This window comes from Rhodamnia argentea, chromosome 2 (assembly GCF_020921035.1).
Source record: "Rhodamnia argentea isolate NSW1041297 chromosome 2, ASM2092103v1, whole genome shotgun sequence".
Classification (NCBI taxonomy): domain Eukaryota; kingdom Viridiplantae; phylum Streptophyta; class Magnoliopsida; order Myrtales; family Myrtaceae; genus Rhodamnia; species Rhodamnia argentea.
Genome location: NC_063151.1, coordinates 4,332,366 through 4,360,099, shown reverse-complemented (window position 1 = coordinate 4,360,099; position 27,734 = coordinate 4,332,366). Strand labels below are relative to the sequence as shown.

The 27,734-nt window shown below is 38.6% G+C and overlaps 2 protein-coding genes across 2 annotated transcripts; both read right to left on the bottom strand.

The window, feature by feature from the left end:
• Positions 1 to 14,045: 14,045 nt before the first annotated feature.
• On the bottom strand, positions 14,046 to 15,998 carry LOC115733298 (receptor-like protein 9DC3). The gene has a single exon (XM_030663958.2). The coding sequence runs from the start codon at positions 15,996 to 15,998 to the stop codon at positions 14,046 to 14,048; it is 1,953 nt and encodes a 650-aa protein (XP_030519818.2).
• Positions 15,999 to 16,106: 108 nt separating this feature from the next.
• LOC125313913 (receptor-like protein 9DC1) lies at positions 16,107 to 17,081 on the bottom strand. Its single transcript, XM_048275093.1, has one exon. The coding sequence runs from the start codon at positions 17,079 to 17,081 to the stop codon at positions 16,107 to 16,109; it is 975 nt and encodes a 324-aa protein (XP_048131050.1).
• Positions 17,082 to 27,734: the final 10,653 nt, after the last annotated feature.

The window sequence follows — 27,734 nt, the reverse complement described above, 5'->3', positions numbered from 1 at the left end:
ATGTGGGATAACTACTTCAACAATAGAACAACTTAAAGGCTAGAGAAGTGTCTCCAACCCTCCGTCATGTATGTGCTTCTAATCTTATCTAGATTAGACCTAACCTTGATTTAGCAAGCAATTGCCTAACTTTATTCCTTTTCCTTTTGCAATGTCTTTTCACATCAAAGTTCTTCTATACAAACTAGCTTCCTTCATTTACCCACCGTAGCTTCCTCCATCTACACAAAATAGACCATACCAACTTACGAAAATGAAACTGTCTTTGCCCAACCAGTCATCCATAATATCAAATAAATCATTTCCATCTTTGGTAAATTAACTAACAAGTCTGGACCCAATAGTTATACGAAATAAATACGAGTTGTTGCGGTTCCGACTCAAGGGGGGCGAGAGAGAGAGAGAGAGAGAGAGAGAGAGAGAGAGAGAGAGAGAGAGAGAGAGAGTCAACTCAAAAGTTTAAGCTGATATGTAGAGGGAAACCAAATGATTGTAAAGAGCATATAGAACCCGTTGTCAAGTGATGTGGGATAATTACTTCAACAATAGAACGACTTAAAGGCTAGAGAAGTGTCTCTAACCTTCTGTCATGTATGTGCTTCTAATCTTATCTAGATTAGACCTAACCTTGATTTAGCAAGCAATTGCCTAACTTTATTCCTTTTTCTTTTGCAATGTCTTTTCACATCAAAGTTCTTCTATACACACTAGCTTCTTTCAGTTACCCACTTTAGCTCCCTCCATCTACACAAAATAGACCATAACAACTTACGAAAATGAAACTGTCTTTACCCAACCAGTCATCCATAATATCAAATAAATCATTTCCATCTTTGGTAAATTAACTAACAAGTCTGGACCCAATAGTTATATGAAAGAAATACGAGTTGTTGCGGTTTCGACCCAAGGAGGGGCGAGAGAGAGAGAGAGAGAGAGAGAGAGAGAGAGAGAGAGTCAACTCAAAAGTTTAAGGCGATATGTAGAGGGAGACCAAATGATTGTAAAGAGCATATAGAACCCGTTGTCAAGTGATGTGGGATAATTACTTCAACAATAGAACGACTTAAAGGCTAGAGAAGTGTCTCCAACCCTCTGTCATGTATGTGCTTCTAATCTTATCTAGATTAGACCTAACCTTGATTTAGCAAGCAATTGCCTAATTTTATTCCTTTTCCTTTTGCAATGTCTTTTCACATTAAAGTTCTTCTATACACACTAGCTTCCTTCATTTACCCACTGTAGCTTCCTCCATCTACACAAAATAGACCGGACCAAGTTACGAAAATGAAACTGTCTTTGCCCAACCAGTCATCCATAATATCAAATAAATCATTTCCATCTTTGGTAAATTAACTAACAAGTCTGGACCCAATAGTTATACGAAAGAAATACGAGTTGTTACGGTTCCGACCCAAGACCCGATGTATGAGGATGAGATTGTTAAGGTTATCCCATATCTATTGTGGAAGAGGCTGGTCGATTTATAAGTATGAGAGAAAGTCTTATTATTTGAGCTAACTTTTGGAGTGAGAGACACACAAGACCACCCAGCACTAGTATCCAAGCTAGAGGTCTTGAATTCAAGCATTTCCAGTCTTCTATTTGCCTCTCCAATGAAATTAATAAATCACGCCTCATCTAAAAACTTAAGTTTTTGAATTGAATTTTCCAACAAAAGAGACTTGAAAGGGATGGAAATTTCTAAGCTAGATTTTATCATGTAGTTATTATTTCGTGTGCTTTGCATGTCAAATTTTCACGCCCTTCTTGCAAAGATATTGTAAACAACATCAGTATGTTAGCAACCCAAAGGATGATGGTATGATCTGTATGCCATTGACTACTTGTAAATTCATGGCTAAACTAGCTTGAAAAGAGCGCGGTCTAACTAGACGTGGTCACGGGCGGTGAACCGGCGGTTCCGATTTGTGGTCATGATGGAATCGCCGGTTCCGGGCCGGTTCAAGGCCCGGTTCCGGTTCCGAATTTAAAATTTAATTTAAAATAATAAATTATGAAATGAAAAATTAATAAATTATCAGTTATAAATTATAGTCAAATTGTATATTGTAATCAAATTTGGGGACAAAAAAGGAGAGGGAATGAGCTTGAATTTAATGAATTATCATTAAGCGCCTACATATCTTCTTGGGGGTAGAAGAATCAAAGCCCATATAGTTCTTTTACCTTTGATAATCCCAACTTACCTCATCGTTAATCGTCGTTACCCGTGGCGGTACTCGTGGCGGTGGTATCTCCACTATTATCATTGAAGAATTCGTCGTTTCGATCCAGCTCTTGTTGTCGAAATTTAGCCTTTGTTCAATCACGGACACAAGCTTGAGCCTCTACAGTATCCGAATTTAATCTTGAATTGCGGTCGTCCAAAATTAATCCTCAAACGCTAAATGCTTGTTCAACTACAACCGTTGAAAAAAGGATTGGTAACATTTGTCTTGGAATGAGAGCGAGGACTGGGAATTGGGTTGAATGAGTCTTCCACCACTTCAGAATTTTTAAATTTGTGCTGTGTTCGGAATCACGGAACTCAAAAGCAATGGTTAAATAATTTTCTAATTCGGAAATATTACCTGTTGCTCCCTTTTGCCTTTTTTGTTTATTAATTAGCAGATTGTACCCTTTACTAAGTCTACCACTCTCCTTCCTTTGTGAGACACTAGATTGAGAAGATCCACTATTACCTAAACTATATCTACTACAAAATTCATTATATAATGCTACTATAACGTTTTTAACCTCTATTTATATAGTTTTAATATCTACTGTTTCATTCAAATGTAAACAATCGTAGTAATAATCATTCATATAATCATACAAACCATCTAATTTAGTACGTGGATCGAAAACAATAGCAACCAAATAAATAAGAGGAATACATGCATAATAATGTATCCATTTTGCTTTTATTCCTATAATAGTCGGAGCTAATTGAAAATCTTGCTCATATTCACAAAAAAAAAAAAAAACAGCAATGTGAAAACACTCCATTAAAAATAAATGCGTGTAGGATAATAAACACCAGATAAAGTATAAGTTGCATCATTAAAAATTTTCAAACAATCTAAATTTTTTTTTGCAAACAACCCAATCTTGAAAGAGTAAAGTAATTTCAGAAATATTATTTGAAATAAATATACATAATAAATCTTTATAAACAAAAGATTGATGAAGCAACTCGTAAGTAGAATTCCAAAGAGTCGAAACACCTTTTGGAAATCTTTTTGATTTTTGTCCATGTGATTTACAAAACCTGCCCCATTCTTTCATAACTTGGGGACGACTCCATAAAAATTTAATTACTCTTTTTATTGGGCTGAGAAAAGTCTTAAGAGCTCGTAAACCATCTTGTATATAAAAATTTAAAATATAGCAAGCACATCTAATGTGAAAAAATTGTTCACCAAAAGAGGGTTAACAAATATTTTCTAAATCGGGAATGGAAGCGGTATTTGACGCAGTATTATCAAAACCAATTGAAAAAACTTTATTAATCAAATTATATTCTTCTAAAACTTGTCTAATTATTCTATAAATATTATTGGCGGTATGCCTTTCATCAAACACTCGAAATGCAAGTACTCTTTTTTGAATGTTCCAATCGTCACCTATCCAATGACATGTGATACTCATATAAGAATGAATTTGCCAAGGATCATTCCAAAAATCGCTACCTATATGCACACGTCCATTGAAATCCACAAAATTTTTTTTGCAAAGCTTTTTTTTGTTTATTATACACCCTAAAAGTTTGCGTTTAAGAGTAGTTCTCGGAACAAGTTTTGCTTGTAGAGTACATGCATTATTGATAAAAAAATTCAAACTAAAATTTTCACCAGTAGTAAAAGGTAAATGTTCAATGGAAATATATTGAGCTAATGTTTCTTTATAAATTTCATTACTATAACGAAATAAAGGAGAAGTATTAGGATTGGCATACCCAGAAATTTGTTGTTGCCCGGTGTTGATTCTCACTTGTGTTGTATGTTTTTGCGTCAGATGCTGACGGGATGTTCTACATCCATCTCCTTTATTAAAATTGTATGATTTCGTACAATATTTACAATTTATTTTGTATTTGTCTCCTTGTCGAAGTGTTACCATAAGTTAGATGTACTCTTACGGGCTTGCCGTTCCGGTTCCTTTGTTGTCGACGTTTCTTCGAAGCCGGTAAGAGGATGAAAACTTTCTTGCGTTGGGACGTGCTCGACAATGGGAACATATTTGATATTATCATCATCGTTTACCCAACATGTGAACTCACGAGAATTATGATGTTGAGGATAATTGGATTCCCCCATCCCCATCGGCATCGGGCTCTTTTCCTTATCACAAGCTCCGTTTCCACTTGCCATTTTTTTTCAAAAAATTGAGTGGAAAGTCGATTTAGAAAATTAACACAATTGAACCGGGATTGAGCGGATTGAGAGAATTTGAGAGAATTGAGAAAATTTGAGAGAAAAATGAAAGGGGAGGGTATGATATTTATAGGGAATTTACAAAATAAAAAAAATAAAAAAATTTGGGGGGATGCAACGGCCATAAGAAGAGAGAGGGGGGTGGTGGGTCCGGGTGCGGGGAAACAGCCGTATTGGGCCGGCGGCCTTTTTTTTTTTTTTTGAGCCGGTTCTGGTTATTCCACCGGCCAGTTTCAGGCCGGTTCCGGGCCCAAAGCGGCCTGTGGCCATGTCTAAGTTTGACACATGAACTTGGACTAGATAGATTAAAAATGGAACGAAATGGGCATTTTGTATGTCCATTCTTGTTATGTATGTTTTACATCAGTCCGGTTTAACTCAGTGACAAAATTATATAAATGTAAACCAAATCAGAGTTTGACTCGATGGAAAGGTTTAGGGAGTACAATTCTTACAAACGAACCAACGCATACAAACTTTCCGGAGTTCAACCCGACGACAAAGCTTGAACACACTTTAACACTATACTAGAGTTTGACTCGATGGAAAACTATCTGGGGCAAAGATAAACTCCGAAGTTTGACTTGACAACGTGAATTACGAAAGCTATAGTTAATGAATTTAAAGTGCAGTGCAGAAAATAAAGATTAAGATAATTTTATTTTATTTGTTCGAGGATTTCCTGTTTGACGCTTGATGGTATTTTAATAGAGCTTGAATGGACAATTGCTTGTTGATGGTTGCAACTTTCAGAGGATCTTCATCGATTGCATCCACGTTCACTGTTCTTTATGAACCGCTTGACTACGTCTTCGGGAGGTTATTTCTAGCATATACAGCAAATCATGTAACTGTTGATGGTCCTTCAATGGCTTGCGAGAGCTTGAATCTTCTCTTTCTGGCTTCTATTAATTATGCTCATGCTCTTTATTCATAATGAATCTCATGATCGAGTCTTTAGGCGGTTGTGCAGGGGCTTGGGTAACTATCGATGGCTATTCTTTCGTTGAATGTTCGAATAAACACTTCTGGCGTGTTTTTAGAAAGATGTTTCAAATTTTGGTGGCATCTCCTATTGCTGGCACCAAAATCCACAACTATTTCAATTCCATCATTGTATCTCGCTAACTTGACTTTTGGTGGTAACTTATATCATTGCCAATAAGAACTTTAACACTTTATGGCAAGTCGATAACCATGACAATCCCCATGCGCCATGCACGTGACTCTCTCATGTCCCGATATCCTTCTTTAACTCTTCCCCTTGTGCCTCAAGCATGTGTATCAACGGGCAAACTATTTTTTTAGTGTCAACACCACCCCGAGATATCTCAAGCTACGTTGGTGATAACTCCTCCGATATCAAGATGTTATCTCAACTTGCAACACCATATCCGTTCAAATCAAGGATTTAAGTGATTGGATTCCTCAATGTTTGAGCAACTCAAGAATTAATACTCTTGAAGCCATGCACTATGGGGCGACCGGTTTCGCGGGAGAGCTCCCAAGTCAAAATGGAAAGAACGCGGGCACTAAAGATGGTCGACTTGAGCTATATAACCAATCAACTAGGTCCATTGCCAAGGATGCTCACAAACGGTGAAAACCTCAAAATTCACAAATTTGAGAACTTTTCCCCGACGGTTGGACTTACTACATGAAACGACGGCACTCAACTGCATGCAATTGATATCTCTTAAAGATACAAGTGTTTGGACCATTGGGACAATTTAGATAACATAAAGCATACTGATGAGCTAATCATAAGACGGTCGAAAAATCATTCCGGAAGTAGATTTGTTCTTCTCGCCTTATTGGAATATTCAAACATTATACCATGTTTTCATTTAATAGTTAGAATAGTTGCAAGTGAAAATTTTACAAAGTATCCGGGTTGAAATCTACCCAAACCCCTTAATTGGCATCCTTGACTAGGAGGTCCAGGACCGTATGGTGGACAACTTTTAAGATACTTTGAACGTTTCACTCATGGGGAGGGCACTCTCTTAAATTATTTCTTAGTAGAATTAATTTATATTTGAGAAAACTTTGAATATTGCACTCAACATTTATCCGTTCTACTTTGACCTATATTCTTTATCAAAGACAACCGTGGAACAGCTTCTAGTCGATAATCTACTATTAGTCTGCAACTAACCTTCGTAAGGGAAATGACACTCCAATATGGTCTGATGACATCTTCATTTAATGAATCTACATAGCATAGCCTAAAGAGACAACTTCTCAAACAATTTCATTGTCCATGAAATTTGATGACCTTCCATTTTGGCTTCTCCATCCACACAGCTGCACTTATCTCTAGCATTCTCACACCTCGTGTGAGCCATTTGGGCCTTTCCATTTCAAATGCAATGTATGCTATGGAAATCCCAATTACAAGTCTAGAAACATTACCTATCCAGATTGCTTTCTGTTTGAACCAACTCTCATGCCCTTCATAGTTGAAAGTCGATGAAGACAGTGGTGGAGGAGGTTGAACATCGCCTATACATGCTTTGGGCAATGGAGTTCCACATAAGTTCGGATTCCCAATAAACGACTCACTTGAAAACGTGCTCAATTGCTTGTCTTGAGGAATGCGACCGATGAGTTGGTTGTTCGAGAGGTTTAAGAACCCAAGGGATGCCAAATCTCCCAATTTTCTATGAATTACCCCACCAAGCTTGTTTGAAGAGAGATCCAACCATCCAAGATTAGTCAGATTCCCTAGAGATGGAGGGATGGAACTTGTGAAATGGTTATGAGAAAGGTTGAGCCCTATGAGAGAGTGAAGATGTCCAACAACTCCCGGAATATTCCCTTGGTAAGAGTTGTCTGACAGGTCGATAATTGTGAGCAAGGTCAAGATCTTTGCCGACTCAATCTCTTGCCCTTTCATGGTCACGGTCACAGAATTTTCATATGACGTCGATAGGATATACACTTCCCGATACCATGTCATATACAATGATTCATCTTGCCCATTTTCGGTATTCGTCATGGCTTGAAAGTTCATTATCAAGTTGTCTGGCAAAAGACTGCCAAAGTTGTTGTTGGATAGGTCCAAGATGCGCAACTTGAGAAAGAGGTGAGCTCCCTTGGAAATATTCAAAAGATCCTTAAAATTATTGGACCTCAAAATGAGAACTTTTAGTTTTGGGAGTGCTCCCAACCAACTTGGAAAATTATCTTCTATCTGATTATAACTGAGATCTAGAACTTCCAGATATTGCATTTGACAAGGGACCATCGCAATATACCTTCAAACCGATTTCGACTCAATTCAAGAGTCGTCAAGTTGCTTCTCGAAGAAAATGATTGAGGAATTGTGCCCTCAAGGTGATTCATTCACAACCTAAGAATTGACTAGCTAGTGCTTAAATTTGTTAAGCACGGAGGCCAGCTACCTATTAAGTCATTGTTGGACAGGTCAATGGTCTCGAGGCTGGTGGCATTGCATATCAAGGAAGGGATTTTTCCTGTAAAATGATTACTTGCAATGGAATAATAATATGTGTTGGAAGATGGAAGTGGAATCGGCCCTCCAAACTTGTTGTTGGACAAATCTATTAGAAGCAATGATTTGTTTGAGAAAACCTTTTCGGGCCACCGTCCGGTAAAATGGTTATTGGTAACAGACAAAGAATGAAGATCAGGGAAGGAGAGTTCAAATGGAGTGAGGTTGATCCTGTCATGAAATTTGTTGGATTTCAAATGAATGTTCATCAGATAAGGTAGTTCCAGCCAATGTGGGAAGATATCACTGAACTCGTTGTGATTGAGAACCAGCATTGACAACTTCGTACATTTGACTAGGGCGCACGACAATGACCCTTGAAGTTTATTGCTGCTCAATGCCAGATAGAAGAGACTGGTCATATTACCAAAACATGGTGGCAAATTCCCATAAAGATTATTGTTAAACAAATCTAAATACGTGAGTCTACTCAGCTGGCAAATCGAATAGGGGATCTCGCTGGTGAAATCATTTTCGGAGGCATTAAATTCCATAGCAAGAGGTGGAGGGGTCGGGAGTGGCCCTTGGAACTTATTTGTGCTCAAGTGTAGAATCTGGAGATAGGTTAAATTACCAAAACATGGTGGCGTATTCCTAGAGAGATTGTTGTTAGACAAATCTGATGCCCACAGTGAACTCAACTGGCAAATTGAAGAGGGGAACTCACCCGTGAAACCATTGTAGGCGGCAGGAAACTGTAAAATAGAAGGTGGAAGGATCGGGAGTGGTCCTTTGAACGAGTTGTTTTGAAGGTAAAGAACCGACAATCGCTTCTAGTGCAATTGTGGTGTACCTCCCTCCAGAAGGTTCTAAGAAAGATCTAATATTTTCAATGTATCGTGGCTTATTCCCAAAATCACGTCGGGATCTCCCCACTAATCCTATTTGAAGAGAGGTATAAGAATGTTAATCTATTTAATGAGTTCAAGAAATAGGGGAACTTGGTCAAGTTGCAAAAAGGCAACTCCAAATTTTCAAGCTCTCGAAGGAGGAGGTAGCCGTTGGAATAGAGAGTGTCACGAAACCAACTGCAAGTAAGGTCGAGGCCGATGACATTACCGGTGACATCGTTGTAAGTGACACTGTCAGAGGAGCAGCAGTTCGCACCCGTGTTCCATGAGCTTGGTTTCGGACAAGGGTCGTGCCCAGAATACTCGCGCAAGTATAGTTGGACGCTGTGCCATCAAGCCCGAAGGAATTCCTGAAATGGAGCAAGGCGTCTCGCTGGTCAGGAGGGCGAAGGGGCGAGGCGAAGGAAGGGAGGGAACGTAAGAACATGAGGAAACAGAGGAGGCCGAGGTTTTGATGCCACCCCATTTTGGTATTTTAGCGTGCGAGTGAGTTTTGTTGGTGGTGGAGAGTGCTTCAACTTATTTATGTAGCCCCTTCTCAATGTGTGAATTCATCGACACAAAGTCTTCTTTAGGGGGTCTGTTGGTGTACTAAAAAAAGTTCTTTACCTATTACATCAGTACCAACTCAATCCTAAACTTTTTAATTAGATCAATTTAGTCTTAAACCTTTTTGTATTTGTACCAATTGAGTTCATCCTGGCAATTTTGATTAGAAATCACTGACGTAGATGCCGGTTGTCCAACGTGGCATTGCTAACGCTGAAGAGGATATTTTCTTTATATAATTTTTTACGGTATTTTTTCTGTCTTTCTTTTTTTCTCTACCATGGCCTATGTCGATGGCCGGCACTGAGCGAGGACGAGTGCTGGCGAGCCCGACCCTTGCCCAGATCTCGCGGAATGTGAAATACATCATCATCACATTCCCAACATGAACCGACTCTTGATGACCCACGCTCCTATACTCCAAGTCAGAAAGTATGTTTTTACATGGCAAAAGTATTGTCCAACACACTTTAATCAATCGTGCGACAACCTAATCAAGTGGAAAAGAAAGCGGCTTTTGTAAAAGTGAAGAGGGCATTATTGTAGGCACTCAGGTGGTCTTAGTTCTGCTTTTCGTTTTATCCATCCAAGTGCAAGTCAAGTCCCCTCCATTTTTTTATAAGCCAATTATCGCGGCAAAGCCTCCAGGCATACATTGTTCTTCGCGGTGTTTTAATTATGGGTTAATTGACCAATGGAAAACAAGATAAATTTTTCTGCTTACGTCATTAATGGCTCAACAATCGCCGAGACATGTCTCTTCAATTCACGTGCGCAAGATTTAATAGACATCTCTTCGTTCATGTACAGCAGTTTTAATAGTTGTCTCTTCTTTCACGGGAACAAAGTTCATTGTCTTTAAGAAGACGTGTCTCTTTAGTTCTTCAGTAGTCGTTCTCGAGGTGTGCCGGTTTCGAGAAGGGTTTGACTGAGTCATGGATTCGAGGTGTTGTATCTTGGGAGACACATTTCTTGAGTCTGCATAGCACTGTTGGTATGAACTAATTGCCTTAAAAAGATTCGGTAATTCGTACCTCACATCATATTTAATTTGTTACAATCCATTTGGTTTTTCCCACAAAATGCAAGACAAAGTCGTGGCGGCCAGCCAATGCAGCTTCTGGCGAGAGTCTATGGAGGCTCGGCACAGGCCTCTGCCTCATCGCATCGGGTGGAGGAACTCTCGAGCTCAAAGCATTTCCTCATTTCCGAGACTGCATCTCTTCAAGAAGATGGCCCGGGGACTCTCCTAAGTCGATGCCCAGCACAAAGTTAGGCATTAACCCATTCACTCCGTCTAGTGGCTGCGTTTATAGGAGTTAATTTGTTAGCGCTTTCTCACAGTTATTATTGTTGACTAGTACATTTGCTAGTTACAGAAAACAGTATTGTGATATGTATTGCAACAATCTTAAGGCGATTACTGTCCTTATTGATTGTTGGGTTCATCAGAAAATCGAGTTAGCTAATAACAATCAAGTACAAGTGAAAAGATTATAACTGAATACAAACTAAACAGGCGAAGTGGAGACTCATGAGTCGCAGTAAAAATGGCATATAACACACAAATTTTCAAGAACTCGAAGCCTCTTCTATCTAACAAGCCACACCATAAAATCAAATTTCGGCAGGTTTGGATTAAATCGGATAATCCAATGCCAAACCATCTTTTGCTTCGTTTCTCGTACCCAAGTATCAGCTGAGTAAACTCACCAGAAGCTTTTCTCGTGAAAACAACTCTGTCCTCAGAAGAACTGCAGATGAGGCTGTCCCACAAAGGCTGCATGAATCACGACTTGAGATAATGCTAAAGAAAGACCCATCTATTGCTTTCTTTTCTCCTTTTGATAAAGTCTAATCTTGCTTTACTTCAAGATGGTCAAGTCTGGTAAAGAGATAATATTCTAACGAAAGACCTGAATGAATTTGAGTCTGACCTGCATAATCCTTTTAAGATTACAACAAAGGAATCTTCCCTTCGTGCCGTTCAAAACACTCTCTTCCCCCATCAACGGCTGGTACCCTGATTACTATTACGGTCTGATGGTCCAAGAAGATTTTCTGATACTGAGGGAGCGTTTGATCTATGAAGGGCTCCAATATAAACAGAGGAAAACTTCCAGAGAGGCTGATTTTGTTTGCGATGCTTCCAGAAAGCATATTAAAAGACTGCATTGCTTTCTATTCCGAGACAATCGATGGTCACATTCTCATACAATGAGATCGAGCAATGCACGAAAACAAATTAGTAATTCCTTCGGCGGACATTATGAGTATTTAGTACTTGTGGCTTTTTGTGTTTTTGATTAAGTCTACTAGTTTTTCGCCTGTTATCGCCTGAATCATTGCCGTCTTTAGGAGGTAGAGAAAAACTCATGCACAAACCGGATTAGGAGTGGGCATGTGAAATTTGACTAACATGGATGGACACGCACACGAAAGAGACAGGCAGAACTTGGCTATGATACCATATTAGAACCATGTTAGAAAGTTCAATTAAGAATTTAAGCTAAAAGATAGAGGAAGACTACACGTATATAAAAACATGTGGGAAATAAATCTGCTTTGATGCTATAATTCCAGTCACTAGTTGGGACCGGTGTTACATCGTGGTACATGTGGACCTTATCAGCCAGTTATGGGCCAACTTGGAATGATTGCGGGACTAACCGCCCACAGGCCCAATACTCTTATACTTTTTTTTTTTTTTTGGTCGAATACTCTTGTACTTTTTTTTTTTGGACGGGGATACTCTTGTACTTCGAAAACAAGTTCTGTAATGATTTTTTGGCTTTTGGGTTGAAAGGTAAACAACTTCTTTAATGTATCATTTCCATTCGCACGGCAGTCCCCGCTGGAGATGCTTAAGAAAAATTGAAGTTCGATAGTGAGAAGTCCATCAAACCAAGCTTTTCCGTTTTATCTTTGTCATTCATTTGGTGTAAAAGGCAGTAGAGAGAGGGGTTAAGCTTGCTAAGACTATATCGATATCCCCACATGCGGATCAAGCACTCAGTCCTCAAGAATTTAAGCCACTAGACAGCCACCCAAGCCGGTCCAGACGGTGTAATAGACATTTGTGCTTGTTCATTCATGTTGCTTTTTTGTTTTTTGTTTTTTTTTTTAAATTTCTCTAGTGATTTCGCATTGATTTAATCACATGATCTTGTATTTTCTTCATTTATATGGCCGCAATTGTAATTCGCATTTAGGCACAGGAGTCCTTTCATCCCACTCGGGGGAAGTAAATCTAAATACAAGCCCAATATCACAACAATGCTACCAAGTCCTCACAAACATTACAAGTCAATCCACAACATCCCACAAACCAAAATTCACAGGTTTAACACGAAATCACATAATGTCTCCAAAGCTCAAAATCAAAATTGCTCATAGTAACTAGAGAGCTCAATGCCCCATCTCGAACACAAAGCTTTATCTGCATCACTAAAAAAAGCGAATTCTTTGCCTGCAACATGGCTTGAATTGAAACCCTGACAGAGAAAACAACCGACTAAATAACTCGAGCAATCCGAGGAACAACATGATCGTGCAAGATATAATATGGATAGCCCCATTCCAAGCAAGCTTTAGCACAGTTTTAAGCAGAGATTTCCCCTTAGCAGTTCGAAGTATCCATTCAAATTCTATATCCCATGCAGTGTCGATAAAGATAGTTTTACTCCAATTAGAGATAAGCGGAAAAGGAAACCAAAGCTCAGGAGGCTGATATAAGATAGGCAATGAAAAATCTCAAGTGCAAATCTTAGGACTAACTCGGTGATATATTTGGCTCTCGCGAGGGCTGATTGATGGCTGAATTAGCCATCCCAACATAACATGGGTAATGTACAGAATCCTAATGCAATGTCATCGCAGAAACATCACACTGTAGAATTTTCAGGAAAGCATTTTGACAACTCGGTGATATATTTTGCAAGTAACATTTTACCATCGCACTTCACTTGACAGAAGAGCGATAAACTGCATCATAAAGAATACCAAAATTTTTCCACAGTCACGTCAATCCAGCACAAACGGTGCAACCGAACATTAATTTGTCAAAACCAAGGTAGCAAAGCCTCATGCATTTATAAATGAAAAGGAAGAAAAGGTGAACTGTTTAAGAATCGGAGGGTCAATGTATCGAGAATTCAACTTTCACAGAAAAGGTGGGAAAATGCTGCGTCCCTCAGAGAAATTGCAATTTTAAAATATGAAAGCGGAACCTGAATAATCGTCGTTCTAATGCCACAAAAAGAAGAACAACACTTTTCAGGAGAACATCATCTGAGTACAAACAAAGGAAGTCATCTCTCAAAGGGACGAAGGGAACCTCTTGAAAACAGTACAGCAGATCAAGAGCATATGCAACTATCATATTCTGGCAATCCGTGAGAACAACTAGGTGATACTCATCCAGGAGAAGAGGTACTAGCTGGAATATACCACTGCCAGAACAAATTAATTGATAGTTAACCAGGACAAGAGGTTTAAGTACCTAGAACATTGATGAGTCATCCACCACCACTGTTGAAATCCCCAAGGTTTGAGCTGGCATCAACCGCAACTGCACTGGCTGTGTTTCCTTAGTAAAGACATGCATGGTCATGGAGCCGCCATGTGGTAGACAAATTATCTTGAATCTACGTTGCATAGTTTAAAGAGAAAACTCCTCAAACAATTTCATTGTCAATGAAATTTGATGGCCTTCCCATTTGCCTTCTTCATCCACTCAGCTGTTCTTATCTCCAGCATTCTCACACCTCGCACTAGCCATCTGGGCCTTCCCGTTTCGAATGCAATGTATGCTATGGAAATACCAATTATGATTCCGGATGCATATCCTATCCACATTGCTTTCTGTTTGAACCAACTCTCATGCCCATCGCGGTCAAAAGTTGACGAGGACGGTGGTGGAGCATCCCTAGGGCATGCTTTTGGCAATGGAGTTCCACATAAGCCTGGATTCCCACTAAACGAGTTGCTTGAAAATGTGCTCAATTGCTTGTCTTGAGGAATTCGACCCGTGAGTTGGTTCTTCGAGAGGTTTAGGTACCCAAGGGATGCCAAATCTCCCAATACTCTAGGAACTTCCCCATTAAGCTTGTTCGAAGAGAGATCAAGCGCTTCAAGATTAGTCAAGCTCCCTAGAGTTGCAGGGATGGAACCTGTGAGGTGGTTGTGTGACAAGTTGAGCCCTTTGAGAGAATGGAGATATCCAAAGACTCCTGGTATGTCTCCTTGGAAAAAATTGTGCGACAAGTCGAGGGTTGTGCAGATGTACAAGATCTTCACTAGCTTAGTCTCCACTCCTTTCATCATCACAGTCACGGAATTTTCATATGATGCCAGTTGAAAAGACCGTGTCATATATAATGACTTTTCTTGCTCCTTTCTGCCATTCATCATGCCTCTAAGGTTGGTTATCAAGTTGGGGGGCAAAGGACCGCCGAAATTGTTTCTGGAGAGATCCAAAATGCGTAACTTGGAAAAAAGGTTAGCCCCCTTCGGAATATCCAAAAGACCTTTAAAATTGTTGGACCTCAAAATGAGAACTTGTAACTCCGGAAGTTTGCCCAACCACCTCGGGAATGTATCCTCTATCTGATTGCTACTGATATCCAATACTTCCAGATATTTACATTTGGCAAGGGACTGCGGTAACATGCCTTCAAACCGATTTTGACTAAAGTCAAGAGTCATCAAGCTATTTCTCGGAGAAAATGATTGAGGAATTGTGCCCTCAAGGCGATTCATTCGCAAGTTCAAAATTGACAGGCTGGTGCTAAAGTTTACTAAGCACCAAGGCAAGCTACCTGTTAAGTTGTTGTTCGACAAGTCGATAAGCTGGAGCTCGGTAGCATTGCATAACAAAGAAGGGATTTTTCCTATTATCATATTACTTGCAATGGAATAATAAGATGTCATGGGAGATGGAAGTGGAATTGGCCCTCCAAACTTGTTGTTGGACAGATTTATTACGCGTAATGAGGTGTTTGAGAAGATATCATTGAATTCTTGGTGACCGAGAAATAATGACACTTGGGAGTGCGGTAATGGCCCTTGGAACCTATTGCTGCTCAAGTCTAGAGACGCAAGACTGATCATATTTCCAAAACATTGTGGCATGTTCCCGGAGAGATTATTGTTAGACAAATTCAAATGATTGAGTGAGCTCAACTGACAAATCGAAGAGGGGATCTCACCAGTGAAACCATTGCGAGAGGCATCAAAGTACAAAGTAGAAGGTGGAGGGATAGGGAGTGGTCCTTGGAATGAATTGTTCTGAAGTTCCATAACGGACAATCTCTTCCAGTACAATTGTGGTATAGCTCCCTCCAGAAGGTTATGAGAAAGATCTAAGGATTCTAACGTATCATGGCTTATTCCCCAGAACCACCTCGGGATCTCCCCACTAATGCCATTGGAAGAGAGGTCTAAGAGTTTTAATCTTTCTAACGAATTCAGGAAAAAAGGAAACTTGGCCAAGTTGCAAGATCGCATCCGTAACCATTCAAGCTTCGGGAATGCGTGGCTCAGTCTATTGTAGGTTAGATTTAGTTCCTGAGAAACACTAAGCCTCTGTAGATTTTGAAGCTTCGTAAAGATTTCAAACTCTACCACCCCGCTAAAGTTATTCATGTCAAGAAATAGAGCTTGGAGTTGTTTGAGATTTCTCAATGCTGAGGGGATGGGTCCGGTGAATTTGCACCCTGCAAGATAAAAAAAAAAAATGTTAAACTCTTCACGTTACCAAATTAAATCGGGTATTTCGTCTAAAAAGCTCTTACCCGTGAGAGACAAGTAGGCAAGAGGACCAGTCCAATTCGATTTGGGAAGAATCCCGGACATGTCTTCATTGTAACTGATAACGAGAGTAGTAAGGTTTGGGAATTGAAAAAAACTAACCGGGAATATCCCCCTTAAGGAACAACTAGAAACGCTTAAATGTGTCAAAGAAGAAGACAAATTCACAAAGGACTTTGGTGAAACCATGGACATGTTTATTTTATCAAGAACAAGCTTTCTCAATACTGTTAGGTTTTGAGCAAGCATTGTGAAGATCGGATTTTCCAACTTAAGAGAAGAGCGCAAGTTTGAATCCTCATAATCAGGGGAAGAGAGATCAAGTGACACCAACTTAGAGAGATGAGAGATTTCACTTGGAACGGTACCCGAAAATTGTGAGCGAGAGAGATTCATATGAGTCATTTTCGCAAATGCGCTCAGATTAGGCGAAATGTGTGAGCCAGAAAAGTTATTACCGCAAAGGTTGAGATTCATAAGATGGCGAAGGAGAAAGAGGGAGCTATTGGAATGGAGAGCACCACGAAGCCAACAGCAAGCAAGGTCTAGACCAACGACGTTGCCGGTGACGCCGTCACAAGTGACGCCATCCCATGAGCAGCAGTCCTTGCCCTTATTCCACGAGTTCGTCTTTGGATAGGACACGGCAGGGCTGAACCTATCACAAGAGTACGACGCCATGTGGTCGACCACGAAGGAATTCTTAAAACGGAGCAAGGCATCCCGTTGGTCGGAAGGGCAAAGGGGCGAAGCAAGGTGAAGGGAGGAATGTAAGAAAAAGAGGAAACAGAGGAGGCAGAGAAGGATAGGATGACACCCCATTTTTGCAAATTTAGCACTGCGAGTGAGTTGAGTGATGGTGGAGACTGGAGAGAGCTTCAACTTATATAAGCTCTTCTCAAGTGTGAATGAAGTCATCGACACGAGTCTTCTCGCATGTGTTGGTCGGAGTAGGAGTAATTTCATGTAATTTGAGATCAACGTTTAATATGCAAGATCAGTATGTTTTGTTCAATGACGCTAACCTCACAGACCTTTATTAGCCACAAAAGGAAATAGAATTTAAACTGAGTACTTCTACTTATGAACAAAGGCCGCCTAATTAACTCGCCATAACAATGTCAAAGCCTCTGGTAATTTCGTCAAATATAAGAGCGAATAAAAGCCTAGAGAAGTTATTTGAATCTATATACATATTATTTGGATCATGTCTAAAGATGTATAATACAAAATTACTTGAGATTTATTTTCTCAAGAGTTAAAGATGAAATGATAAAATATCTTTAAGTTTCCACTAAGTGTTTGTCAATGGAAGTTGGGAGAGAAGCGGGGAGGTTTTTGCACACTTTTGCTCCTTTGCACTGGTGAAATTAAAAGAGATTCTATAAGGTTTGGATTATCTGCATATTGATTGCAAGCAAGAATATCTGATTTCTTTGGCAAATGAAGTGACATTTCGTGGTAACTCAATCCGGTAGTGACTTATTGAAATGTGAAAAGCAAGAATCAGATTCACATTCCCAATGTGAAAACTGATAATGGTATTGTTCAACGCACTTTATCTTGTTGTTCGACAATCCGATAATGGGATTGATAAAGTGGCTTTAGAAAAACTGAGACGGCATCAATTGGCCTGTATTATTGATGAGAAAAATATATAATTAGTCATGAAAGGAAATAGATATTAACCATAAACCATAACAATGCGAAAGCCTTAGGTAATTACCATCAAATATAAGAGCAAATAACAGGTTAGAAAAGTTATTTGACACTTTATTCAGACACCTTCATATTTAGACATGATCCAAACAATATAAAGAGGGCAATCATTAAGAATATGTATATTTTTTCCTGTAAAAAATAATTTTGAATTTGAAGATTCTTTGAATCTTTAATATCATTAAAATTGATAAAGTGCACGTCCAACATTTTAGGGCCGCAATATAAAGGTTACAATAACTTTTAGAAAATTGTCTAGCACAAATTTAAGAAGTCGTAACTTTAAAATATATGTATTTCCAGATAAACAAATTGCAATTTAGGATGTAAAAATGCAAGAATCAAATCATCATCATATCATCATCATCATCATCATCGTGATCATCGTGACGTACGCTCCCAATTATTCCAAGTCAGAAAGTTTGTTGTCTTGCATGTCAAAAAGTATTGTCCAACAAAGTCAATCAATCGTCCGACAACCTAATCAAGGGAAAAAGAAATTCAAGTCTCTCTCCTCCATTATTTAGAACCAAAATATCTTGTTGTTTATTTATTTATTTTTCCTTCTTGAGATAATTGGACTCCCGAACTCTTTGAACACTCCATTAATTGTAATTTCATTAAGCGGGATGGTCGTCTCATCCTGTTCGGATGTTCCTACATGCAATGAATTTTAATTGCTTTCCCATCCTCATAACAATGACCCAACTTAAATAATCTGGTTAAGTTTAAAGACATATTATCGATGTATTTTTACTCCCAAAAACAAGCATACTTGCAAAGGGAGCAGCTTGTTTTGCCCTAGATTAAGGCTCCATTTACTTCGCAAGAAATGAATGATTTGAAAAATATATTATTAAAAATATTCACATATATCGCTTGAAATATTTAGTTTTTCTGAAAACTTTATTATTATCGACAATATCTTATGTCCAAACATTTTTATTGATGATAAAAAAAATTATTCATTCATTCTTATAAGCGGTACAAGCGATCGTCTTTACACTTCATCAACACTCTGATATGGATGTTGGGAGAAGAAATAGGGAGTTTTTTTGCATGCTTTCGCACCTTTGTACTGGTGTAATTAACGGAGATTCTGCAAGGTTTGGATTATTTGCATATTGATTTCAAGAGAATATTTGATTTCTTTGGCAAATGAATTTGCATTCTAATTCTTACTATCCAATAATTGTCATGGGAACTCAATCGGGCCGTGACTAATTAGAATGTGAAAAACAAGAATCAGATCATCATCATATTCCAAGTCAAGTCTCCTCTGACTTCTGTAAGCCCATGCATACGCTGTACATTGTCAAAGTTCCATGGCCATCAGCAGAGAAACATTACTATTTGTTGGGTTAATACCATTACAAATATTAAATTAATATACCTACGATAAATTTACCTCAAATTAAATTTTGGGTCCCCTTAAATCTCAAACTGGTACACCTGTAAAATTTTTTTTATCTCAAACTAATTTTTCGATCACAAAAAACCAAAATTGGGTGACATAATTATCCTCAATTAACTTACGTCACGAAATTATTGAATTGGATGGCATATAGCAATAAGTCAATTGACACGGCAATTTCATGTAGAAATCCATATCACTTTCGAATAAACTTGTCATATGCGTACCAATTTGGGGTTTTTTGTGACCTAAAAATTAATTTAGGATAAATTTGTCATTCGATGAACTTTAGTGTTGCCTTTTCTTCCATCGATTTTTGAGCTGACATGAATTTTTAGCACACTCGATTAACCTAAAATCTAGCCGCTTGTTTGGTTACTGAATTGAATCTGCGAGGTTAGTCAAGTCATTAAACTCAAACGAGAAGACATTCTGATTACACTGAAGACATTCTGATTACACTGCAGGCATCATAAGGCGATATCAACTTGCAAAATGGAATTTTACAATCACGAGTCCTTCGAAAGAAGAACCATCAATTGCATCGGAAAGAATATTCAAAATTTGTTCCTATATATGCAGGTCATCCAGCACACTGTAACCAAAGATTAATCCTTTCAAATCAGGACCATAAACATACCAAAATAGCAAAACTTTCACACACCAAATTGTTTGGCAAGGTTACTTTGGAAATTCTTATATAGTCTTGGGTTGTATTGCGTTTATGTTTATGCGAGTAAGCGCTTCATTTTGTTCACTTGTAGTGATTTGGACAACATGTTTTGAATTATCCATTAAATAATAGGGATTTAAGGCTTTTTTTTAATGAAAATTTGTTGGGAAAATTGTTCAAAAGGTCTTAAACCTATTGTACAACGATCAATTCAGTTTTAAATATTTCAATTGTGCCAATTTAGTTCTAAATCTCTATAACGTGCTAACTGTGGTGCTAGCCCCTGGGCAAGGGCTGCCAAGTTGAGGACAAGAATTGCATACCACAGTGAGTGCATTGCTAGGGCTTGAATTTGAACCCTGATAGAGGAAAACCACCCAATCTGAGGAACAACAGGATCATGCAAGAGATCCTTTCTCTCCCTCCAAATATGGAGATAGCCCCCATTTCAAGCAAGCTATAGCACAGTTTTAAGCAGAGGTTTTCCCTCAGCAGTTCGAAGTATGCATTCAAACTCAAAATCCCATGCACCAACACTCCTGTGAAATCCTAAAAAGATCCAGAAGATGTCCCCACAGTACAAAAACCCTTAGACAAAGCACATTAACTTATCAAATGTTTGCAGCACATCCCCATTGCTCCAGAAGATGGTTCCCAGATTCAGGAAAGCAGGAACACAAGACAAACTTATCATGAATTGAAGTCCACTAAATCATTCTACCAATGTTTGCAGCCTGCTCACTATGACAAGCCACACAACGAAATTTAATTCATTATGAAGAAGGGAATCATTTATGAATTTCTTCTGGTAAGATAACTTTGAGTTTAAAAATACCATATTTCTCTACTATCTTTAACTTCAATGAAGTGTTTTTCGAATATTTTACGACTAACTCTTCTTTTTTATTGCTTTTTTTTTAAAAAAATTCCCTTTTTCTTAGATTGGTCATCAGCCGTAGGCAAGCTCAAGTTCGCCAAATTCCAGCGAGCCAAGCTAAACCATCCTCAGCCGAGGTCCATCTTGCTAGATCCGGCAAGCTTGATCTCGTTGACCTCAGCCGAGCCAAGCTCGCCTGGATCTGGTGAACCTCGAGCTCGCAGGCCACGGGCAAGCTAGGCAGCCTAGCGACTGGTGGAGGAGGAAAGATTAAGGAAAAAGAAAGAAAGATAAAAGAAGAAAACAAAAGAAAGAGAAAAAATAATTAAAAAAAGAAATGTGAAGATGTGCACGGAGGAAAGCTATGGATCCCCACTTTTGAAAGTGTTTTTTCCATTGAGGAAAATGTTTTCCCTAACTCATTAATTCTTCGTGAATTGAACATTGATAATCCGAAAAATATTTTCGTGGAGGCTATTTTCCGCGAAACGAGCCAAGTCTAAGTTACTAGTCTCTATATGTCAAGTCAAATCCTACTATGCATCCACTAGCATTTGGCAGATGAACGATGCATTCTTTTTCCTTCCACCACATATTCTAGTTTAGCTTCAAATTTGAGCAAAATCAAAATGTTTCGAATTGGAGGCCTGCATAAAGTCCTTAGAGTGAAAAGTAACTATTCAAAATAATCTTTGTTGCCCCGTTAATAACGTTGAAGTTTGTTTGTAAAACAAACAAAAGTGCCCATTTTCCAATCCCACATAGGATGAAAGGAAGAGTTTAAATTACTTTATTAGTTACAAAGCTACTATAATTTTTCAAAATAAAGAAATGAGTAAGTGGGCTACCATTTAATAATCCCATGCAAACCATCGTTTGCTTTTTTTTTTCTCGTACCCAAGTATCAGCTGAGTAAACTGACCAGAAGAATTTCTTGTGAAAACTGCCCTATCCTCAGAAGAACTGCAGAAGAGATTGGCCCACAAAGGCTGCATGAATCACGACTTGAGATAATGATAATGCAAAAGAAAGACCTATCGTTTGTTTTTTTTCGGGTGCTTTCTTTTCACCTTTTATAAAGTCTAATCTTGCTTTACTTTGATGTGGTCAAGTCTGGTAAAAGATAATATTAAGAAAGACCTGAATGAATTTGAAACTGACCTCCACAATCGATGTTCTCATTCACATGCTGCGGGATCGAGTAACGCACGACAACAAATTAATAATTCCTTCCAAGGACATAATGAGTATTTAGTACTTGTGGCTTTTTGGGTTTTTTTGATTAAGTCTATCAGTGATATGGTGAACGAAACCTCTTAGAAAGTCTAGGCAACGCTTGTTCTAAGTCTTCGCAAAAGTCGATGGTGGGTAATGACGGAGAACGACTTGGAGGGAGATTATAGCTCCAAAAAGCATGATGACGAGTCATGCATGATCTTTTGCGGAGTGAAGGAGTCAATTCAGAAGAAGAAAATCACTAAAATTGGAGAACTTGGAGAGAAATTTACTAAAACTTCAAATTTTCTTCCTTCCCGTCTAATACAAGTTTTGAATTTTCAACTTTGCTTCCTATGAGAGATTCCCTTTGACGAGGCCAACAAAGTGCAGGACCACGAGAGAGAGGGGGGTCTGGTACTTAATTGGAGATTAATTATTGTCTTTGATATAACTGTAGTAGCCTAAATTTTCGTATATGTAAACTAAAGTTGATCAACAAGCCTGATTCCAATCGCAAATGAGTAATATGAATGTAGACAAGAATGATCCAAGTCCAACGAATTCACAAACCGAGTTGAGCGAATTCACGAACCTAGCTGAGCCGGTGGGCGGCGGCGTGGGCGTGTGGGCCGACCTAGCTTTGCGTAAGTCCTCTCCCTTCCAAAAAAGTGGGGTGCCCCTTGGGAGTCCCAAACCCATTTGTGAGGTTCTAATATTTAAATCCATCTCCCATCTACCCTTTTGCCAATATGGGACTCTCCTTGTCTAATTTCTCATTTAACTTCTTATGGGACTTTGAAACCAAAGTCCCAACAATAACCTTCAGAGGTCACCTCATTGGAGAGATTCAATGAATAAGATTGGATAGGTTACTAAATTGCTTATGGACATTCTTAAATTTTGGATTACTACCATTAAAAACCTCAAACTAGTACGTAATGACACATTATTTACTTCGGATAAATTTTCTTCTTGCAAAAAATCTCAAATTGGTACTACTGATACGAATTTACTCTCTTCCATTAGCATTTCATCCAATATTGTGTTAAGATGCGTATGTGTCCGCGGCACATGACTATGTGTCAAACATTTTATCCAGTAGGTTTTCAATCTACAAAGCCCAAAATCAAACTTGCTCATATCCACTACAGCTCAATGGCCCATCTGGAACACAAAGCTTTATTTGCATCAGTCAAAACCGAAATCCTTTCATGCTACACATCTTGAGCAATTTGAGGAACAACATAATAATGTAAGCCCAATACCCAAAAAACCTCCAACTTTAGCATTTGTGATGATTCTACCCAATTTTTTTTATCTCATAAAAAACCTCCAACTTTTGCATTGTCTCAATTCTACTCCAAACTTTTGCTTTTATCTCAATTCTATCAACCTAGTATAAAAAAAAAAAAATCCTCAACTTTAGCATAAGTCCCAATTATATCCAAAATTCTCATAAAAAATCTCCAATTGTTACTTTTGTCACAATTCTACCATCGTTAGCCTTCCGTCCATAATCATTATTAGTTAATCCTATGTGGCATTTTCACGTTGTTAATGAATTACACCCCAGTAAAGTTGACCTGAAAAAATTCATGAACTTCTCTTCTATAATTTGCTTCCCCTATTTATTGCCGAGAAATATAGAGTCACTCAAGATGGCATGTTTCGTATTGTCTTGAGTACTCAGTAGCCCAAAAAATGGCTAAACATGGAAATATTTGGACTAATGACCTAAAACCTTGTCTTCCCTGAAACCTACTATTTCTAAATCTCGAAAATTCGTTGATAAGTTCGGCGAGAAAACTCGAGCCACGTAGGATTAACTAACGGTAATTATAGACGGAAGATTGACCGTGGTAGAATTGAAATAAAAGTTAAAGTTAAGGGTTTTTTATGAGACAAAAAAAAGTTTAAGATATAATTGGGACATATGCTAAAGTTGAGGATTTTTTTAGGTATTAGATCAGTAAAATCGGGACAAAAGTAAAAGTTTGGGATTTTTTATGAGACAAAAAAAATTTGAATATAATTATCACAAATGCTAAAGTTGAAGTTTTTTTTTTTTTTTTTGCAGTAGGCCTAATAATGCAAGGCATCAACATCAAGTGTTCTCTCTGATCACATCGTTACTAGCTTGTTTTCTTCTCAATTTCCTCCTGAGACACCCAAGGTATCATTGGGAATAAAATTCTCAATTTCCTCCTGAGACACCCAAGGTATCATTGGGAATAAAATCCTGTAAAATAGCAAATTCACTGCTGTATACGAAGGAATGTTTGAGTATCGTGTAATATTTACTGGCCCATAAAAGTTACAATGTTGAGTTCAAATCTCATACTCTACCGGCTTCTTATTCATTGTCTTTGTTGATAATAGAAGGGCAGAAATTGAGTTCTATCCTAGAAAGCGAACTTGCCTTGGCCATAAGGAAACACATACTCAAAGTTTGAGACTCCTAAGAGAGAGAGAGAGAGAGAGAGAGAGAGAGAGTGTGTCAACTCAAAAGTTTAAGCTGATAGGTGGAGGGAAACCAAATGAATGTAAAGAGCATATAGAACCCGTTGTCAAGCGATGTGGGATAACTACTTCAACAATATAACCGCGACTTAAAGGCTAGAGAAGTGTCTACAACCGCAACTTCAACAATACAACCGCAACACAGTCCTCAACCACATCTTCCTGAGTCACTATCGATCTGTTTCAGCCATCCCAGCATAACATGAGGAGGGTACAATGTAAGATTCCTAATGTAAAGTAATAACAGAACCAATCGCCCTGCAAATGTTTTGAGAAAAGTATTTTGACATGCAAAGAAGACATCAATCATAAAGCTCCTTGATGACAAATTATAGCGTGTATAAACCTACCGTGAAGCTGAGGAAATTATACTGCCCCCTTCATAGATTTTGCCTGTCTATAGTTCGCCTTTTCAAAAGCATTTTCACGGCAAAGTTGTTCTACACACGGTAGCTTTCTCCATTTACATGCCACCGTGATGCTGACAACAGGAGCAGAATTTCAGTTGTTCGTAATAGAGTGCAGTCAATATGATTTCCACAGAAACTTTAACTGAGATTTAGCTGCTCGCTAGGTCACCGAATTGAATCTGCAAGGTTAGTCAAGGCATGTGGAAGGAGATTAAAAGCCAATCTGATTACATTACGAGCATCACAATGCGACCAGCTGAGTACACACATGAAAATGGGTCAACTTAAAAGGAACGAATCAATTGGGAAAAGTTGAATGGCGTTGAATGTTTCTTCGTACAACTCGAAAGTGCCATCGTCCCCGTCGGTCCAAAATTCGTTTTCATGTCGGGCCCAAGGTGTGGAAATCAACACGCCTCTAATCGCGAATGCGGACGGAATGATTGCAAAATCGTGTCAGATTAGTAGTTTCTATTTTAGGGTCAAAGTTTGCCGCTACTAGCGAACTTAGGCTCCATGAAAATGCGAGGTTTTGTAAAGTTATTTTCGGAGAAAATGATAATATTCTCCGGTCTTTGACTAAACTATGAAAAATATTTTCCGTTGGTTGGTGTAAAAAATCGAATTTGATTTTTCTCCATGAACTCCTTTTAATAATTTTTTGTTTTAGCTTTTTATTTTTTTTTAAATTCAATTTTTTTAGTTATTTATCTTTTTTTTCATTTTCTTTTTTTCTTTTTATTTTTTTCCTTCTGATTTCGACTATTTGTAGGCCATAGCGATGGGTCACACTTGAGCTCAAGGCTCGGCCGGTCCCGGCAAGCTCGAGCTCGGCCTTCGTAGAGCTTGAAGCTTAGGGCTTGTTGGCCTGGATTTGGTGAGCTCGATGGTGACGCCGGATCCGGTCTCGGTGGCGACACCGGAGCTCATCAACATGCTTTATGGCCGATCTCTAGCCGGCCGGCCATCACCGAGATCCGCAGTTGGCAGAGGAAGGAGGAAGAAGTAGAAAAGAAAACAGAGAAAGAGAAAGAGAAAGAGAAAATTAAAAATTAAAAAAGAAAAGAAAAAGAGGAAATTAAAAAATAAAAAAATAAAAAAATAAATATAAAGAAAGGAAGTGTGAAAGAGATGAGAAAATTGTTTTCCTCTTCTTAAAAAGAGGAAAACATTTCCCCCATTTTTAAGGGGTTTCTTTTTCCGCGGGAGGAAAATATTTTCCTAAACCAGCTTATCTTTCGCGAACCAAACGCCAAAAAATCAGGAAAATTTTTTCCTAGAAATTGTTTTCTATGAAATAAAATGGAACCTTAATTCTTCATTTGTTGAAAAATGCGATGGTGACCTGAAGACGAAAATTTAAGTTTCAACAAGAACATATTTCCACGTCAGATAATTTATCTACCACTTTGACTGAATGGGTTAAGGTCGGTCTTCATATTCTAATTCTTCATGGACAAAAAGAAAAGCTAGAAAGATGGGAAGATGGAAAATATATCTGCAGAGTTATTGGCACTTCCTTCATTTTTCTATTTTTGGGTCTTCTTTTTTTTTTTCGCTATTAAAGGTGTTTGCTTGGCATATCTCGTTATTGATGATCCCAATATGAGTGGCATAGAATTGCACCAAGAAATAAGAAGAAGAGAAGACATTAGAGACAAGCCTTCATGAAGAAAATAACATGTCAAGCCGGTCCACTGACATCTTTATTCACCAAGTTACATTACACAGTTTAAAGAGAACTCCTAAAACATTTCATTGTCCATGAAATTTGATGGCCTTCCGTTCCAGTGTCTCCACCCACTTGAGTGCTCTTCTCTCTAATATTCTCACACCTTGTGCTAGCCATTTAGGCCTTCCAGTTTCAAATGCAATGTACGCTATGGAAATGCCAATTGCAATTCCAGATGCATAACCTATCCACACAGTTTTCTGTTTGAAAAAACTCTCATGCCCTTTGCGGTCAGAAGTTGGTGAAGATGACGGTAGAGGAGGTTTAATGTCGCTGGGGCATGCTTTTGGCAATGGAGTTCCACATAACTCTGTATTCCCACGAAACGACTCGCTTGAAAATGTATTGAAGTGCTTGCCTTGAGGAATGTGACCAGTGAGTTGGTTTTTTGAGAGGTTTAAGTACCCAAGGGATGCCAAATCTCCCAATTTTCTGGGAATTACCCCACTGAGTTTGTTCGAAGAAAGATCAAGCCATTCAAGACCAGTTTAGTTCCCCAGAGTCAAAGGGATGGTACCTGTAAGTTGGTTATGAGAAAAGTTGAGCCCTATGAGAGAGTAAAGATGTCCAATAACTCCCGGGATATCCCCTTGGAAAGAGTTCTGCGAGAAGTCTATGGTTGTGAAGATGATCAAGATCTTCACTAGCTAAATCTGTAGCCCTTTGATGGTCACGGTCACAGAATTTTCATATGATGCTTGCACGAAAGACCGTGTCATATACAGAGATTCTTCATGCCCATCTTCAGTATTCATCATGCCTTTAAGGTTCATTATCAAGTTGGCTGGCAAAGGGCCGCTAAAGTTGTTGTTGGAGAGGTCCAAAATGTGTAACTTGAGAAAGAACTGATCTCCGTTCGAAATATTCAAAGGACCCTTAAACTTGTTGGACCTCAAAACGAGAATTTAGCTCTAGGAGTGTTCCCAACCATCTCGGAAATGTGTCATCTATCTAATTGCTACTGAGATCCAGAACTTCAAGGGATTTAAATTCCGCAAGGGCCTGCGG